This window comes from Alexandromys fortis, unplaced genomic scaffold, assembly GCF_014885135.2.
Source record: "Alexandromys fortis isolate MF-2015 unplaced genomic scaffold, M_Fortis_MF-2015_v1.1 scaffold_188, whole genome shotgun sequence".
Classification (NCBI taxonomy): Eukaryota; Metazoa; Chordata; class Mammalia; order Rodentia; family Cricetidae; genus Alexandromys; species Alexandromys fortis.
The window spans coordinates 2989808-3010704 of NW_026068159.1; the positions used below are offsets into that span (position 1 = coordinate 2989808).

General features: G+C 33.0%; 1 protein-coding gene across 1 annotated transcript in view; it reads right to left on the reverse strand.

Annotated features, from left to right (window-relative positions):
- Positions 1-20897, reverse strand: part of Hdx (highly divergent homeobox) — a 134808-nt gene that overhangs the window by 101311 nt on the left and 12600 nt on the right. The window contains exons 2-3 of the mRNA XM_050127563.1: positions 13486-13632; positions 3094-4203 (exon numbers count right to left, since the gene is read on the reverse strand). Coding sequence (XP_049983520.1) covers positions 3094-4203; positions 13486-13632 — 1257 coding nt within the window. The remainder of the gene's footprint in view (positions 1-3093; positions 4204-13485; positions 13633-20897) is intronic.

Consider the following 20897-nt stretch of genomic DNA (forward strand, 5'->3'; position numbering starts at 1 on the left):
TAACAGATCAGAACTCAAGGCAGAAATAGAAGATTCATTGTTGTTAGTAAACTGCTGCTTTTGGAGGGCTGGATTTGTGCTTTTACCACAAATTAACTTTGCATACAACTCTGTTGAAGCAAACTATGGTTTGTTTATTTTTTTAAAAAACACCATAGCTGTTCATTGTACTAACCTTAGGTGGTCTAATGTAATATCTCTGTAATTTGAAAACCAAAAATAGATTGAAGTTAGCAACAAAAAAACTAAGAATTTCTAGAAACTTGTTCTGTCAAGATGATACTAAATAAATAAGTAGTTGGATGGAAGTGAGAATACATAACCAGAACTTGGCAGTCTGAGGCAGGAGGATTGCAAGACAAAGACAAGCCTTTATAGGCAGTTCCAAGCCAGCAAAGACTAAATATTGGGTCTCTATGTCAAAACAAAGAAAAAAGAAAAACAAGTGGTAAAGGACTTAAACAGCATTGTGGCAGTTCTGAAAACCTGTCAAAACCTACAGAAACAAAGCAAATGACTAAGAAACTGTCCTGGTCAATGTGGTTATAAAATGTATGGCATTTTATTGAGCCATTTTAGACAAATATTTTTTAGTGTGACATGACATGACTTGAAGGCAGCTTTGGCCCAATACATGGTTTTCTTCTGTGAACAAGAAGCAGACTTAATCTGATTGTATTTTTCATTACTGTAATGTGTCTCAGGCCATCTGAGGGATTGGAAGTTCCGAGAGACAAATGTGGTGCAGGTGAGCTCACAGGCTAGAGGAAATGATGGAAAACAATGGACAAGGGTTGTGAAAATCTTATGGAGAATGATGATCCACAGAAATGTGGAGAAAGATAGTAGTAATTGTAAAATAGAATACAATAACTAATGTTCCTCAAGAAGCTAGAGTGAGGCTCAGACAACTTAAAATATTTTAACATAGCTACTAAAACAGAGGAATTGTTAAATATGCATAAGTACTCAGTGGAAACCTATGAACGGACTAAAAGACCTGAAAACACTATGCTAGACTGACCAGTGAATGTCTCCATAAAGCCAGGATGCTAAAACTAGAAAAGTTTGTTGCTCCCCAAATTATCAATATAAAAAGTAGTGTATGAAAAGAAACAGGACACTAGTGTCCATTCAGAGAAAGAAAATAAATCTAACAAAATATTCCAAGAGAATCTCTAAGTAGTGGGCCTATTAGAAAAAAAACCTAAACTTTAAGAAATAATTTTCACATTTTATTCAGACTTAATGATAATCATTAAGCAAAAAAAAACTTTTGGTAGTTATACAAAAGACAAAAATGGAATAAAAACATATTATTAACAAAACAATTTAAAATTATGAATTAAGACATCCAAACAGGAATAAACGAAAAAAGGAACTGCAAACTAACAAATAAGAATAGTAAGTCCTTACCTGGCAATAATTACTTTAAATGTAAATGGATTTTATTCTCTAGTCAAATATAGAATGGCTGAATAGAGAAAACAAAAACAAGATTCAATAATCCTTTGGCTACAAAATACTCATTTTAGATTCAAGAACACCCATATTCTGCAATTAAAGGCATGAAAAAAATACTCTCTACAATAAGCAAAAGAGAACCAGGGTATTTACATTTAATATACGTTAGTTTACATTTAAGATAGGACCTAATTATGTAGCCCAGATTAGCCTGAGACTTTTGGATGTCCTTCAGCAAATGGTAAACAATATTATTATTAGAATTAATAACACTGTCAGGAAATGGTGACATATGCCTATAATTGCAACACTCAGAAGGCAGAAGTAAGAGGATAACAAGTTTTAGTCCAGATCAGACCAAGCACAGCTGTGTATCAAGTCCTTATGGTAAATCAATCATTCAATAAATAATTAAATAAAACACAAAAAGAGTAAAAATAAAATAAAGATGCATAAGGTGATGAGGATATTAACGATATAATTCAACATTATATTAAATATGCATTTTGGTAAAGAACAAATAGAAAAATGAAGTAACTCCTAATCACCAACTTCCTCTTTGTTAGGGGCATATGCTAGGAAGGGTGCTTTCAGGTCTATGTCATTGTTTTTTTTTTTTTATTTTCCTTCCCCCACTCTCATTGTCTCTATTGTTTTTACTTTGAGATAGGCCTCACTATGTAGCTCTGGCTGGGTTGGAAATTGTATGTAAATTAGGATGACCAGGAGCTTATGGTGCTTAGGAACTTATACCACTACAGTCGGCTATTGCTTTCCAGTTTGAATTATAAAACCATAAGGTAGAGAGGCTTAGGAGAAAATGGTGTCTTAAATTTGGAACATCCTGGGAGCATCTTTCTTTCAATATTGTGGTTGAAGAGCTAAGGATGTATGGCCAGTAGCAAGGAAAATTAAGCATCCACACCCTCTTATTTAACTTCTCAAAATCATATTTTTTAAGGCAGAAGATCTTAAGAAAGCTTCTGAGGTAGACTTATACTTCACAGTTAAAGAGATTATCTGAAACATACCTAAACAATTGAATATGTAAAACAGTAAAGAAATAATACTGTTTTGTTTCCAGGTCTAAAGCTTACTAAAGACTTACTCTGGATATAGCTTTCCAAATAAGTGTCAAACAAAAAGATTATTTGATTAATGGTCAACTTAGCATTTGAATTAGGCACCTACCTTTAGACAAATCAGTTGGCTAAACTGCCACAAATTCTAAGTTCTTAGCCATTGACATCTAAAGGGCTGATTGACTCGCTTGCCTATGTATTCAAGGAAGGCAATTGGGTACATAACCAATTTAATTTTATTTCAGATGTGCGAAATGCTATACTTTATATAAAGGTACCATTTCTTGAACAATTTTTTTTGATGTCACCAGTAAGTTGCTATTAAATTACTATATTTCTTATATATTTTTTAAAGACTTCACCATTTTAAAACTTGATATGCACAGTATTCTTCAAGGTATTGAAAACAATCCACCATTTTCAAATAAAATCTCAAATTGCTTAAAAATATGAGTTGTGACCTAGGCTATGATCTAACTGTACACAAACATTGTTTTTCAATCAAACATGCCTTTAAAAATCTTCATAAAACAACTTAATACCTTACCTGGTAGTTATTTTGGTTTTGTGATAACCTCAATTGGTTTGATGATACAAAATGTGGAGAAAAATTACTCCGGGATGGATTAGTATTACTGTACATAGTACTAGGTGCTGTATGCAATGAGGTCCGTGGTGTCAAATGGTAGTCTCTATTTTGATACAGTACATTGTCTGACAAATCTCTAATATTCACCATTTGTGAATTTGGCAGGTTTCTTCCTGGTCCAGGCAAACTTGTACTTTGGTTCTCAGCTCGAAGAGAATTGCCACTTTCATAAAACCTTGAGTAGCTTGTTATCTGTGCTCCCATTGATGCCAGCTCTTCTTCTCTAGCATACTCATCCTCTGCATCACCAGTCTCCATCGCAATGGACAAACAAGTTCCTTCTGCTGAACCAGGCTTCTGTGTGGTATTTCCTCCCAGAATTCTCTGAGGGTAATCACTGACTGCCAATGAAAACACTTCACGAATTTCCAAGTTTTGTGTTCTACAGTAAGGGTCTCTAACAGTTGGCTTTTGCCCACATAAGTTATGTGATGCCAGACCTGCATGTTCAGGTTTATTTGACCTTTGAATGCCAACTGGTTCAATTTTGCAAGGTCGGTGGCACACAGATGGCTTTTGAGGTACTGTCATTTCAGAAGTTTGCACCGGAGAGCTTCCATAGTTTTTCTTTGTGTGGTTGTACACCGAGTTTCCAGCATTTAGTACGCTTGTCTGTCTTGACAAAATAATTGTCTTTTCCCCTAGGAGCACAGAAGCATTTTTACAGTGTGCTACTTGTCTTTGAACAGGAATGTGCAATTGAAATTCAGTGTCATTTTTACTGGCTGGTTTCTGAAGAGGAATTTTATGTGCTTCTGTAATTTGTGTATTTGCATTCTTTGTTGTCCCTTGCTTACTCGATGAGCTTGCTGGACTGTATATACCAGTTAAAATGACATCATTATTGGTAGAAGTCCAAGAAGATTGCTGGCTTGAAGGCCGGGCAATATTAACCACATTTCTGACTGTAATGTCTGGAGCTGCCAATGAGGTACCAGAAACAGTTCCTGCTGTTCCTGATTCAGAGTTCTTACTACTCATTTTTCTTCGCTTATTGCCAACCCACGTCTGAAAGGATAAAAGAAAAAAAAAAAACAATGGCAATATAATAAAAGGTAACAATGAACTTAGAAAAATCCTTTTCCATGTAATAAACTATATTCTTGTCATAGAAACAGAGCTTAGACATGGGCAAAGGAAAAGATCCAATAAAAGACAAAGTAACAAAAGTCTAACAGCAAACATGATTAAGTACTTACTCAATAAATACATGAGAACATCAGTAAGAACATATTTCTCTCTGCCATATGATCCACCAAATTGATATGTCCCAAGAATTGCAAAAATATTGAAGAATTCTAAACGTGTTTATATCCTATGGCCTATTCAATACATTGCCAAAAATATATCTTTAAAACATAATTACAGTTTGACCAGTTATAAGTCTCTGCACTTAGCACTTCACACAGCAAGAAGGAATTTCTCTGACCAAAGATGATAGGGGCACTAATTTGAGTATAAACACAGTTATTTAGATGGCAATTTGATGGCACATAGTGTCCGTTTTGCAAAACAGTAGTAGTAGCTTCCCCACTAGGGCTGATGACCTTCCCAACCATGTGATTTTCACAAGGTTTATAGTACCGGTAGTGGATTTCTTCCTGTAGATCAGGACTCATATCTGAGATAAGAGTAGTTGGTTATCCTTTTAACCTACTTGAGCCCACCCCTTACTCCCCAGTCTATCAGTAGATAGCTGATAGTTGATATAATAATAGCCATGGGGAAGACTCACCATGCCCCAACCATTCCTGTGAATCTATAGGAAATTAATAATTTTTGGGGTAAAGGAAATACATTTTTTCTTCAGTGTCATAGCTTCCAGTAATGAGCTCATGCTCCTGTAAACAATTCCTCCCCTAGAACCCTGTAAACAGCCCTGATATGAAACTCAAAGTCATCACATACTGATACAAAGACAAAAAGAGAACGACACACTGGAAAGAGAAATGTGACTAGGTTGAGAAGAGAAAGGGGAACATCAGGTGTGGGAGGTGAAGAGTAGAGAAATGGAGGTGAAGATGACCAAAATACAGTATATAAATGCATGAAAATGCCATGATGCAATTCAATATTATGCATAATTCATATATGCTAATAACCATTAAAATGTAGGCACAGGCATAGACAAAGCTTATAGTTAATCACATTTATTATTTATAATATCAAAAAAATGAAAGAACACTAAAGTCAGCTCTTTAACTCATTAGAAAATACTCATTGCATTATTAATCAAATGTGAATTCATAATCTTCAGACTTAATGACATCTATTGGGTGGATATATATAATGTGGTTAATATCATACTACTATTTATATTATTTTTAGATATATTCATTATTATATACTTCATTTTGCATAAATCTTTGTGTTGGTGGTTCCTTGTCATGCAATTCTAGAAAAGAAATAGCAAAAATCTATTATTTTCTAAGTACCCTCCAAAATATGAAATTTTTTTACCTCAAACCTCCAGTTTACATCTTCTGTAGTTTTTGCTAATCTGATAAAAGGTACATGATTGTTGCTTTGATTGGATTTCAATGGTTATTATATTATCTTGATAGATCTTATCATGCATTACATATACCTATTTTCATATTGGGATATTGCCCTTTTAACTGATTTGTAAGAGAAGTTTTCTATAAAGGTAGTAACTTGGTTATATTATACCATTCTTTGGTTTATCCTTAATGTATAGTAGTCATTTACTTTTTTGTACTTAAAAAGTTTCATGCAATAAATATATTACTTTTAAAAACAGAAAAAAGTAATGCATAGAGGTAATACAATAGGTTGGCATTTAGAATTTAATTATAAAGTACATTCTTTTACATAAGTAATTTATTATAATTACTTTAGTATAATTTCCCTGAATCATAGTTCTTCTTAAAATATGCAATAAATATATTGCATTCCATAATGTGATTATGCAACTTTATATTAAAAAAATCATGCCATATGATAAACTACTAAAACACGATAATCTTTTAGGGATTAAACAAAATAAATGAATAAATGAAAATATTAAATAAACTAATCTCACAATAAATGATGTAAGATTTATTTTTTGCAAGTTTTTAATGATGTGCATCTGAAAACCTCAAAAATTATCCAATTTGCAGTGTTTACACAATGTATAGACAACATTAATTTTGCTATAGTATTGCATGTACTAGATTCTACAATGACTATTCTTTATATATTTTAGTTATATTAGTAGGTGCTACATTTTAAATTATATAGATGAAAAAACTGAAGTCCAAAAATAATAACTTTGGGGAAGATACCTTGTCAGCAAGTAGCAAAAATCTGCTTGCTCTCAAATGGATTCTTCTTTCATTACCTCATATGAAGTGACTAGAACCTCCTGAACTAGTCACCTATCGACTATCTTACTTTTATGAGTTTATTTTTAATAAAGAAAGTATTCCAGAAACTGTGACGTTCCCCTTTGCTTCACATGACATAGTGGGAATTTGAAAGTCACTCTGACTTCCTTGAACAGGAGTAGCAGGATCTACAAGCAAGATCTGAAATATGTGTAAGTACAAATATCACAAGGAAAGAAAACAGAGGAAAAACTCTTTGGAAAAACACCATTTCCCAAAAGGTGAATTTCATAAACATTTAAAATGTTTCCAGCTTTTCAATTTAAAAAATGCGTAAGAAGAATTATGTATACTTACATTATAAACTATATATAACTAAGCTTACAAAATATTGAGGAAAAGCATGATGAATTGGTAAGCTTGATTCTAGGATCTAGAGGCATCTTTCATAATATGTCATACTTATATAATTTTGTTGTTTACAAATATAACTGCATATTATACATAATAGCACATATGGTTTGATATATTATGTACACATCAAAATTAAATTGCAGTAAAATATCATGTACATATGAAATTCAGCTATCTAGTTATCCAGAAACCTCATTTGTCTGAAACACAGTCTACACAGATTAATTTAGCCCATTAATATAGTGACTACTAAACTTGTAGCTTACTTTCTCTGATTTTACACATACTTTGAACAAATATAGTATCATACTTTCCTACAAATAAAAAACAAAAACATAGAAATGGAATTGGGAGTAATAAAAGTTCTTATAGGGCTCCCTGATAATACTTAAAATTATTCACTAAACATTGATTATTAAAAAGGAGGGAGAAAGGATGCAGGCTCAGTCTCTGAGCAACTACTAACATTGTATATTTGTGCATAGACAAGGAAAGGGAGGTATCCAAGTTAAGATTTCTCACTCCCTGGATTCTATTTTTTATTCTTGTTCCTCAAAACCCATTTAGTGGCAGGGGGAGTTTATATTTACAGTTCTTTTTATTCATTTCCACATCATTAAAATAATTTATGGTTCAGGGTAGTGTGAAATACAGAAAAATAAGTAGAAAAAAAAAAAATACTAGCAGACTGGTAGGAGGAGAACATGAAGCTGAAGAATACTGACCTTGCATTAAGGAATAGAGTCTAAGTAGGTATGGTAGTTACTCTTGATAACTGCTTTTGTGTCAATGGGTAGACTGAAAGTGTGGATGGTACCTTTAAATAACTATAGTTCTGAGTAAGGTTAACATAGAATTAGTGGCCCAGATTCCCCAATTACATATGGAAAATAGGAATGTAGTGTCAGCAAAATTTCTGGAGGTTTGGAAGTCCTGATAGAGAAACGTCCACATCTAATGTTAATCTAATCTCAGTTTTAATAGTAACAGAATTCAAGACCACAGTATAGTAGCTCTTCCTTGACTTGTAAAACGGGGATATTATAAAATATTTTTGAACTGTTACAACAAACCATACATTTAGATGGATTTGCTAGTATTCCTACATGTGTAAAACAGTGATCACATCTTGTTTCTTTATGTATGACTTCATGTATCCTTAGGAATGACACTATATAGCTAGCTGTTTATTAGCTCCCATTGTGAAATTCTCACAGTGCTTTAAGAATTTAAATTTTTGGAGGACCTTGGACTTTCTATAGGGCAGGGAACCCTGACTGCTCTTCGGACTGGAGAGGGAGGGGGAGAGGAGTGGGGAGAGGGGGAGAAGAGTGGGGGGGAGGGAAGTAGGAGGCAGGGAGAAGGTGGAAATTTTTTTCAATAATAATAATAATAATAAAAAGAATTTAAATTTTCTCATTCGTACTATTTTAAGGAAGCTCTGTTTACTAATTGCTTTGTTGGGTAATAATATGTGATTAGTAGGATAAAGAAAGCAGCATCATTAGTCTGTTTCAGAGGCCAAATCATTGACCAATATTAATTAATATGATGTTCAACTCAAAGTTTTCAGTTTGTTTCCCAAATGATTTATTTGTATACCATTCCCATGGAGTGTTATATTTCTGAGTAGAACCTTTAATTATCCTTCTTACAGTTTTAGAGCATTAATAAATATAAGATTTAAGTGACATGTAATAAGAAGTTAGAAGAATAGTTAAAAGCAAAGCAGTATTGAAGTTTATATTCAATTTCAATAGATCACTACTAAAATAGAAAACCATCTGGAGTAGTATATGTGCTTGCTTATATGGCTACTAAATAAAATACAAATATCTCACTTGTCATGTTGACTCCGTGTACAAGGCAATGGCTTTGTTAATCTTGGACATATGGTTTTTCTTTGTTAGCTTACATAGTTGTAAATTTCCTTTATACAGAGACTCTAGCCCAAGCTAGACTATGTAGCAAAGGATATTATTAAAGTTGTATGGATTTGCTACAAATCCCCAGCTGCCCTTACTTCTGTACCACCCAACAAAATTTACACGGTGCTGAGAATAGAACCCAGGGTTTTGTACATGTCAGGCAAGTAGTCTATCAACTGAATTATATCTCCAGCCCAATTTTTAAAAGTACCAATAAATTAATTGTACTTATGCATCCAAGATAATTTAAATTACATATAGAACTACTAAATTTTATTAGTTTGTTTTTAGTTTAGATATATAATTTCTTTTTCTTTTGAGACAGGGTATCATATAGTCAGACTATCCATGAACATACTAATATACTTTTTTTTTTAGTTTTTTACTCTATGGGAACCCACCAACCAGCTCCCAAATAAATACACGTGGAGACTTTTTTTCTTTCTTATGAATACCCAGCCTTAGCATGGCTTGTTCTAGCCAGTTTTCTTAAATTATCCATCTACCTGTTGCCTCTGGGCTTTTATCTTTCTCTATTCTATATGTCTGTCTTCCCTTCTTACTCAGTAGCTGGAGGTGTAGCTGGGTGGCTGGCCCTTGGCGTCCTCCTCTCCTTCTACTTTTCTTGCTTCTGTCTCATCCTTCTTTCTCCTCCTATTTGTTCTCTCTGCTTCCCAGCCCCGCCTAGCCTCTCTTCTGCCTACCTATTGGCCATTCAGCTCTTTATTAAACCAATCAGATGTTTTGACAGGCAAAGTACAACAGCTTTACAGAGTTAAACAAATACAACATAAAAGAATGCAACACATCTTTGCATCATTAAACAAATGTTCCACAGCATAAACGAAAGGAACACATCCTAAACTACATTCCACTGCATACTATGTACTACAGGATGAGCACAAATTTCTAAACACCCTGTTTGCACCTCCCTAGCACTATTATCACAGGTGTGCCTAATCAGGCTTTGTTGCTTGAATGGGCGCTTTAAAATAAGACCCGTATAGTAGAGACAGCAAAACGGTTTCACAACTGACTGAAATAAAATATTTGGGATACATTTTGTGGGAGGATTATAAACTCAAAAGAAAAAAATTCTCACCTAATATTAGCAATAAAGTTCCTCTTTAAGTCCTGAAGAATTCTCATTGCACACTAATGCTTGTGTTTCTCTGACAGGGGCTCATGAAGGTCAGGATGGCACCAGCATGCTATCAGCCCAAACGTGAACTTGGACTCCTGATTCTCCATAGCCATTTTCTCTCCAGTGCTCTGACTACAGGTGTGCCCCAAGGACATCTGATTTTAGAGTGTTTATTTTAAAATATGAGGCCTTAACCCTATACAAAGAATTATAAGCAGCTGAGGAAATCTGAGAGTAGGAGAAATAGTCTTCCCCAGGGAAGAACACACCAACTGGTGGTCCATTGCCAAACGGTCAGGCCTGAAAACATACATACAAGTAACATATAGATTGAACAGGTTATTTCTCAGGAATATATGTCTATACATATGCAAGTATGTGTGCAGAAAATATTAGTAAAAAAAGAGGCTGTGAATTTGAGGTATAATGGGAAGTGATGTATGAGAAGGCTTAGAGGGAGGAAAAAGAAGGAAGACATGTGAATATATCATAACTTCAATAAACATCTATATCTTGACCTTTTTATCAATCATTTTACTGATATAATCAAATTATTGTCCTTTGGCTTATAAACACTTAAATTATCCACACAACCTTAAAGACTTGTTCATTTTTGTGGATGGTATTTTCCTGCAAAAGTGGATTTTATATTATATAGAACTTTGTGGTTTGTTTTAATGCTTTTTCATGGCAATATCTATTTTCTCAAATCTTTGAAGTTAACACTTTCGTGCAACCTCTTTTTTGAGACAGGGTTTGGCTATGTAGATAGGCTGGCCATGAATTTATAAAGACCCTCCAGCCTCTGCTTCCCGATGCTGCAATTATGCTCCCCACCTCAAATTACAAAACTCCTGATCCAGGAGAGAGAGAGAGAGAGAGAGAGAGAGAGAGAGAGAGAGAGAGAGATTGAGAGAGAGAGATCCCCAAAACAATGTAATGAAATGCATTAAGCATAACTGACATATGCTATGGCGCACGCCTTTAATACCAACACTCTGGAGGCAGAGGCAGGCAGATCGTTGTGAGTTTGAGGCCAGCCTGGTCTACAAGAGCTAGTTCCAGACAGCTTCCAAAGCTACAAAGAAAACTTGTCTCAAAAAATGAAAATAATAATAATAATAATAATAATAATAATAATAAGAAGAAGAAGAAGAAGAAGAAGAAATCATGAAACACCAATCAAAAACTAAGAGTTCAATTGTTTTCCAAGTTCTCCATTAAAAAAAGGAAAAAATATATACTTAAGAAATACTTGTACTTAAAATGCTGAAAATAAAACTCATTGTTCATGAATTACAATAATTAAACTTTACCCTACACTGCTCAGGAGTAGGATCTAAAATTTATGCCTACCAGATATAAGCACCTACTTTTTGCAAATGCCTAATTCATGAAAAAGAAAAAGTATGCCATACAAAACCGGTATAATGAAAATTTAAGGTGATAATCTAGCAAACAGACTATAAATGGAGAAAAATGAAATGGATTTGAGTTGCCAACATTTGAAGGTCATAAAATTCTCTTTCAGCTCTATCTTAAAAATAAACTATCTTTAAATTTCTTCTTTCCATACACTGTTTATTAAAATACCATCAGCAGTCTATAATCATTATCATTACTTAATGTCAGAATATTTTTATTATTTTTGTGGGGGAGATTAGCATGCAAAAGAATAGGTTTCTTATAGAACTTAGAGTGTTTTCATATCTCTGTGTTTTACATTTTATACCTTTTTCTATATCTCACTGTTTGTTTCATTTTGATTGTTTTTGTTGGATGTTTTATTCGCTGTTTTACATTCACTTTACATTTAGAGTAAATATTTAATATAATGGACTTAAGTTCTTCTGAGAAGAAGCACAATAACTTTATATTAAAAATTAATGAAGATCTCTTTCAAGTTGGACATGTAACAGCAAAAGATGGAGGAGATCATAGACTTACAAATCTACAAACTACCCTGCTGAGCTTTTGTTTGAATGAAAAAATAATGAAAATTATGTTGGGATTTAGTTTCAAAACAATGCATTTTTGTACCACTGATGCTTTCCTGGAATGAAGAGAACTGACTGCTTTACACACAATTCCTTTAATCTTACACAGTGCTAGACTCACAACCTTACATTCTAAAAATTGAAATCTACTACTCTCACTGTTTTATGTTTTTACTCCATACTCAGTATAAATATAAATATCTATATTTCTATAATCTCTATATTTAAAAGCAATAAAATTAGCTTTAAGGGAAAAGTGCAATGACAACTATGAACTCTGAGGGATGAGCCACATCACTGCTGCCTGGGAAGACAATTTAGTTTAAAGTAATGTTAAGACAAAAGGGAAGAAAAGTCCAAAAAAATTACACTCGGAAAAAAGTCATTGTATAAAGTGCAATCTCAACAACTTGAAATATCTTATTATTTTAATAAAGCCATTAAATACTTTTCTTTGAGATTCAGTGGTTAATTTAAATGTGCATTTAGAGCTTTCACTAAAAGATGTTTCTGTTTTTTAGAGAAATGTGAATGTTATAGCTGATCTCAAGCAATAAGAATACTTCTCCCTATAATAAATGGCACAACTTTCTATTTGAATGTGAATATAACTTTAGTTCTTAAGAAGAACTTTTGAAACAGTTCCATCCACAGATCTTTTCTCTGGGATTTTTGAAGATATGGCAAAACAAACTGGAAAAAGATATATCATTCCTGCCCCCACCCCAAATTAGCCGAGTGACTGCCATGGATGGGAAAGTTGTGAAACTTTGAATCACTAAGGATCCACACCAAAAGGATTTGTAGAATGTTTAGATAAACATGAAAGGACCAATGCATTCAATAAAATCGGTCCTTAGTTCTGTTAGATTTATCACTTGCTATCACCTCATTGCTGTTCAGTTGCGTGTAGCAGCTCTGATTTTTTTAAACAACAGAATAAGAATGGTTTCTTCCCGTGGGATTCCCTGTCTCTCATTCACCAACCACTAAATATTTACATTTTACTTAGAAAGAAATAGGTATCTGTAAAAAACTATTGTACTTTCCAGAAAAAAAAAAAATGCTCAAATCCTAAACGTCTGAGGAAAAATTCTAAATACAACAACAAAGTGAGGAACATGGAATTGCCTCGAAAAATCTGCTTCACCATCAATATGGAGGTTCTAAGTAGATTAAATGAGCATTTCAAAAAAGCATATAACCAACAACCCAAAATTAATGCTACCGGTATTTATTGGTTTGAAGATTATGTAAGAGGTATGTCCACACTGCAAGGGTTTTAGTGTTCTCAAAGTATTTACGAAAACAAGTATGACTGTGTGGTATCTCTATTTATCAAAATAGTATTCTTACACCAGGGAAATGAAGCTCTGTATAAAGTTAGGACTTCATACCCTGAATACCTTTTCTTATATTAAGCAGATATCATTTGTAATAAAAAGCTATAAATTCAAGTGCAAGACCTCAATACTTACCCTGACTACACTGAAGTCCAGCTTAGTCTCCTGTGCACACTGTAATATGAGCTGAAAGCAATTTTTACTTTGATTTGTCATTCCATTTTCATAATAACGCTGTAAAATCCTTTGTTGTTCTACAGTAAATACAGAACGTAGATTCATCTAAAAATAAAAGAAGATACTCTGAAAATTGGAATCAAAATTTGGAAGGTGTAGAATTTGAACACTCTTGTTTTCTTGATACAATTTCAGTGCTTCTGAGCTGAACAACTTATTTAGGTAAATTAATCATCAGGAATGGGCAGTAATTTGTATCCTAGAGGGAGACAGCTTCTCCCTAAAAAATATACAAACATTTAATTTGCTTAGAAAAGCACATACTTCAAAGTCAGAAATATAGAAAATGAAAAAAAAAGCAAAAAAGAGGCATGCTCTTATCTGGTTAGTGTCAGTTCATGGGGAAAAAACGGTTTTCGCTGAAATAAATATTTATGGCTAGTAAAGCCAGAGATGGTGTTAGCCATACACAGTCAATTATCAACAGGGACACTCACTGTTCTTCGTCAAAAAAAGCATCTGGCATATGTCTTAACAGTCAGAAGCCATGCTTGCAAACAAGGGGACTCTACTCTTTTTTTTTTTTTTTCTGAGATAAAAGGAGTTTCGGTATATATTAAAACAAAACCTCTGTTTAATTTTGTTTGTTTGTTTGTTTGTTTTTGCTCTTGAGATAGGATTTCATGGAGCTCAGGTTGGCCTTCAATTCCTCATCTTCCTGCTTCAACCAAATTCTAGAATTATAAGGGTTCACAAACACCTTCAGCTCAACAAAACATTTCAGTAAAGATTAGAGAAAAAGAGGAGGTTAATAACCATGAATGTTCCTTTGTTGTATGTAATACTAACAAAACTAATTATTTTAATAACTATAGTATCTAAATGAATATTCAAAATCAGTATAATTTACTAAAACAATATGGAAACTCTGTCTTGTTCAGTTGAACTGATACCATAGTAATTAGACAAAGTAAGTTTACTTTTGCTGCCAATAGATGAGATGTTTAATATGAAGGACTAAGAACTTTGTGTATTTCACAAATAAATACCAAGTCAAACTCTATTTTTGAAAGGATGAATTACAGTAGTGTATTTTTATAAGGAACACTTGTAATCTGATTAAGTGAGTTTCAGGTTTTTATTTAAAAATCTGTCACACAGAAAGACTTTCTGAGAAAAAGGTTCTTTAGAATTAGGAAAACTTCCACAATAAAACAACCTCAGTCAAACTAAGCATTCTTCCTAGTATAGAGTGTATTGAATAATCAAGTTCACTAATATGGAAATACAAATTATTTTACTCTACTCAGAGTACATATCATAGTAAATCTATCCAACAAAAATTAATGAATTATAAAGTGTAACCCTATACTACTATGTATGTTATTGCTATTTTGTTTTAACTTTCTTCCTTGCTCACACAAGTCCATCTCTAACTGTTAAGAGATTTGATTAGAGAAAATTAAATGTAAGAGAGGCCACAAGAGAGACGAGAGTAGAGTTTCTTTCAGGAACATTCAGAAATAAAGACCTCCATTAACTTTCTGCAGGAGAGCTCTGAAGGATGTTCAGTAATGTAGATGTCAACTTGACCAAACACTCAAGGATGATTGCGACAGTAGGCAGGGACAGTGTCCATCAAAACAATTTTGACTATTATGGCTTCCAACTCTGAGTTTACCTAAATGGTTCAACCAAAAGCAGAAGAAGATCCAGACAATGGAAGTCAAATACCTGAAATATCTCAGCTGACTTAGAAGCCAGGTATCATGGGATGAATTCTGAAGTTTGAAAACTGCAAATTATGAATGCATAACTAGGATAATCACTCTTTTTCCTGTGCAGTTGTACCTACAGCAATAAGCCTATACGGCAGGAATCAGGTGATAGCAAGTGTGAGGATACCTCCCTCTAAATATAGGATGGACTATATTCCTATTGGCTAGCTGCAATCATTACACTTACCCAAATACAATAAGACCCTTATAAAGAACAACAAGAGTTCTCCACTGATAATCAATATTCAATTGTAAGCAGCTGAGCACCAAACACATCTATAATACTGATAACAGGAAATGCTAAGAAATGTTTAGTCTTTCTCTTAAATTCATCACTAGTAGCAAAAAAGATGCTGCTCTAATGAGCTATTTTTACTGTAACAACTTGACAAGCATTCAGAACAAGATGGCATTAGATCTACCCATCCTAGCTATATTTGTTTACATTAAATGAACACACAGCCAAATTTGCTAACCATTTACAAAGCAATAATAATTAGAAAGATCTTTTTTAAAAAATAATCACTTTATGTAAAAAACAAAACAGAATGCTATTGGTTCCATGGAATCATCGACATTGGCTTAGCATGGAAATATGGTGTAAATTGGATGACTAATCATTGAAACCACAAGTCATTTAGCCATATCACAATACTCTATGAATCTCCCATACAACCAGCATTCACAAGACCATAGAAATAAGACAGCCTTAATGCTACCTAGGCTGAAATGCTTACTATTCAATAAAAAACTTAATTTCTTGAGCATACTGTTCCTGGTGTGTAAAATGCTGGATTGCAAAATTTGACTTGCCTACTAATTAATCTCAGTTCCTACACAACAGAAATTTGAGGACACTTTTCCCAAATTCTCAACAATGTAATATTTATACTATTATCATAAATAAGGACTTAAATAATTAATTTCAGGGATTGAATTTCTCATGTCCCCTTTGGGTTTAAGATTCATTGTCTTAATGTGTTAATAAAAAAGATAAATTATGCTCAGTATTTCATACTCAAGTAACCAGAGCAATGGTTAAATATTTTAAATTTGTTGCTTTAGAAGTACTTAAAACATACAGTTTCTAGAAATGACTGCTTCTTTAGATGTACCCAATAGCCAAGGCTATATATTCATGTGGAAATATTTCAGATAAATTCTGATATGACAGTGCACTTATATATCTGATGCCACACTTAAATTTAGACCAGGGTCCTCATTACTTAAGCTATTTGAAAATTCACTCACAGCTACTCATTCTTTGAAACTTTTATTTTATAAATGGGATTGGGTACACAAATCCATCCCTAATTCACATATGATACTTTCCCAATATTAAAATTTTGAATTTTACATCAGCCATTGGTGCTTTTGTTTCCAAAATGGAGAGTTGAGTCTAGTAAAAACCACATACATCTTTGACAAGTATGTCTGCATTTACATTGTCCTCTTTATATATCATTATTATCATTCAGTTTTAAATCTCATGCAGTAAAACTAAGTCTTTTGCAAATATGGTATTAGTAAGGCAAATTCATGTAGTTATAAACCTATCATTTCAGTCAAGACATAGAATATTATAAGCTCAAGCAAGCAATTTCTTTATGCTGTCTCTTTGTCATCAATGCTTCCAGTGATCTCAGTTTGTGTCACCCACTCATCTATCTGTTCAGATAATTTTGACATGTAAACAATCCCACATATATTGTATCATACAGTATGCTCTCCTGAGCTTTGCTCTTTTCATTCAGCATGTTTTATTTCATATTAATTAGGGTGTTCAATACTTTGCTTTCTTTTCTTTCAGAGTTTATGTGTACAGATAAGTGTTTTGCATAGGTATCTAGGAGTGAGATTGCTGGGTCATATGCTTAAGTGTGTGTTAAACTCTAAGTCATATGCTTTCAAACACAGTATTCGATGAAAGGTAACATTACTTCATTTCTTCATCTGTACTTGTTACTGTCAAGACCACTGAAAATGTGGTCAATGGGTGTGTCATTTGTACATTTTTATAGTTACATTACTTTTCATTTTTCTCGTCGCTAATAATGCTGAACATTACTCATATACTCATTTGTGTATTTTATGTGTGTATCTTGTTCAAATATTTTAGCTATTTTTAAGCCATCAATGAATTTTCAGTGCTCATTACATATACCGAATTTTGTATGCTTTATTGTCTTAAAGGCTGCCTTTCTATCTGATAATGTTTTTTAAATTAGTATTTTAATATTTTATTTTACTGTTATTTTTAGATTATTGTTTTTTCATGAATGAGAGAAAAAAGGAAGTGGATTTGGATAGGAGGGGAAGTAGGAAAGATATTGGAGGAGTTAGAGCATAGAAAACAATAATCAAAATACATTGTATGAAAAAAAATCTTTCGGTTTAAAATTTAAAAAACAAATAAAAGAACTTGAGAGGAAATAAGGTGCTGGGCTTGCAGAGGGGAGGGCCTTGGTTGCCGGGAAGAAATGTGGAACAGGTTGGTGGGAGAAAAGGGAAGGGGGGATGATTTAGTTATAATTTTATATTTTAATTGACATTTGAATATATATTTCACAGAGCAGGAGTTTTAATTTTGTTAAAGTCTATTTATATTTTCCCTTTTATTAATTGTGCTTTTTTATATTAATTATGCCTAAAATGGACTATTCTATATCCTATAGCTTTCCACATGAATTTTGGAATTAGTTTGGAATCCTGCTGTGATGTATTTGTGATTATACTGAACCAATAGATCAGCTTAATGGAATTCATATGTTAGCACTATTATGTCTCTTAATTCATTAATATATTTAGTTACAATTTGATTTCTTGTTTGTCAGTACATGTTTCAAACACATGTAATATTAAATTTATACTAATGTGTTCCTTATCTGCTAGTAGGGTATTACAATAAATGTTATTAATTTTTGTATATCCAGTTGTTTGTTATTTTATTGACACACAGTAATTTTAGTACTTTGCACAGTTTACATATCACTTCTAGAAGCTTTTTGTTCTGCCATTTACACAGATAGGCTTACTTCTTCTTTTTCAATATTTATGGCTCTTATTTCTCTATGTTGCCTTACTACACTGGGTAGTAGCTGGAGTGTGATTTTTTTTTTTTACTAAATAACAGTAACATTTCCTCCTTGTGTTTTATTTTACAGGGAAGAATTAAAATTTTCACCATTCAATTCAATGTTATTTGTAGATTTATCAACACTACCATTATTAGGTTAATAAAAATATCCTGTATTTTTATCAAATGAAACATCATAACGGGTACCTAATTTTTTCATGTCTTTTGCATATCTATTGAGATGACAATATTTTTGTCCTATAATATTTTGACATGGTAAATTATGCTATTTGATTTTGAAATGGTAAACCTGACCTCCATTCCTAGCATAAACCCCAGTTGTGACTCATGCATTTATTTTTTATATATCACTTGAGGTAATTTTTAAATATTATCACAACTTTAAAGTCTATATGTTCAGGGATATTTGTGGTTCCCTTGTACAGTATTTAGTGTGGGTTTTAAGCTAATGAGTGATAAAACAGAGTTTTTATATATATTCAAAAAATAGTATATAGATGATGGAGGAGGTTCATCTGTCTATCTGTAGTTTCATTGGTTAATTAATAAAGAAAACTGCTTGGCCTGATAGGACAGAAAATTAGGTGGTGGAGTAGACAGAACAGAATGCTGGGAAGAAGGGAAGTGAGACAGACACTATAGCTCTCCTCTCCAAGATGGACGTAGATTAAGATCCTTTCTGGTAAGCCACCACCTTGTGATGCTACACAGATTATTAGAAATGGGTTAATCAAGATGTGAGAATTAGCCAATAAGAGGCTAGAGCTAATGGGCCAAGCAGTGTTTAAAAGAATACCGTTTCCATTAGTAATTATTTCGGGTAAAGTTAGCCGGGTGGTGGGAAGCGGCCCGCCACTCCTATTTCTACATATAGAACTGCCATATTTTATCTTAAATAAAATGTTTAAAAATTACCAAGTTTAATTATACAGGTTCAACAAGATAACTCAGAGGATAAAGGTGTTTGCCAACCAGCCGAAAGATCTGAGTTAGAGCCCCAGGACCCACACTGTGCAAGCAGAGAACTGACTCCTGAAAACTGTCCTTTAACTTCCACATATGTTCACACACTCACACACACACACACACACTCACACACAAATACACACACTCACACACACACAAATGTGAAAAATAATGCCATGGTTGTCATATTGTGAAGTGGTAAACTACAAATTACATTTCTATATTACCTAAATTATCTAAGGTTGCATGAGCTTTGGTACTCTATCTTTCAGGCATTTGGTTCATTTAATATAAATTGCTGATTTCAAAAATGTGAATTTATTTATTCCATTTCCTTTATACTTGTCTAATAACTATAGATTTACCTTTTCCCTTCTTTCCTCTTACTTGTAAGCATGGCAAAAAGTTTATCACTTACATCGATCTGAAAGAACTAGTTTTTCATTTCACTAATTTTTCTCAACGTTTTTATCTTAATTTACATTTATGCTTAATTTCTGCTCTGTCTCTCTCCTGTTTACCCTTCCCTTTATTCTGGTTTGTTTGGACTCAATACCACTTTACACAGATTCTTAAGAAAGATTTTATACCATTGCTTTGAGATTTGCTTTTCACAAATATATGCAATTATTGTCATACACTTTTATTTCTAAGTAGCATTTCACTCATGTCCTGCAAATTGTGGAAACAATTTAAAGTTGACATTAAGTTCAAGGTACTTTCAAAGTTCCTTTGTTTGCAGTTTAGTATTATATTTTTCTGGTTTTGATTTCTTCTTTGTAAGCAGAGAAAGTACTTAAGAATTACATAGAAAGGAGGAAACTTGCCCATGTATGGTCATCTTTTAAAATTCTGCTTTCCTTACTAATCTTCTTGCTTTTGTTTATTTCTGAAATTACTTAGGAAATTAATTTTTATGTGTTCTCTCTTGCTAAATGTTCCATGTACACTTAAATGACTATGTATTGTATTGCTGCACGAATGTTATCTAGAAATGTCAATTAGGTTACTTCGGCTCATAGTATTGTTTGAACCTTCTATATATTTACTGATTTTTCTGACTACCCTTTTAAACAGTTACTGAATTAATCAAGTCACCAAGTATAATTATGGAATTGTTCTGCTTTTATTTACATCAGGTTTGGCCATATATATTTTAGAAACCTGTTTTTCAGCACATGGACCTTTTAGCATTGTCATATATTTTGGTATAGTGAACTTTCATTTAATAGTCACTTTCTAAAAGTCATCTTACTTCCTTGTGTTATGCCTTGACCTGCATTCAGCTGTGCTTGATATTAATCCGTACAGCTCAGTTTTCTTTATATAACTGTGTCACAATATGATATTTTCTGCCCTTTTACTTCTAATCTGTGACTATAATGTAAAGTGGATCCTTTGTATTTTATTTTTTATTTATCTTACATAACAACCACAGTTCCCTCCTCCACCTCTCCTTTCACTCCCTCCCCCCATTCACTTTTCAGATAGAGGAAAGTTTCCCATGGATTTCAACAAAACCTGGCACA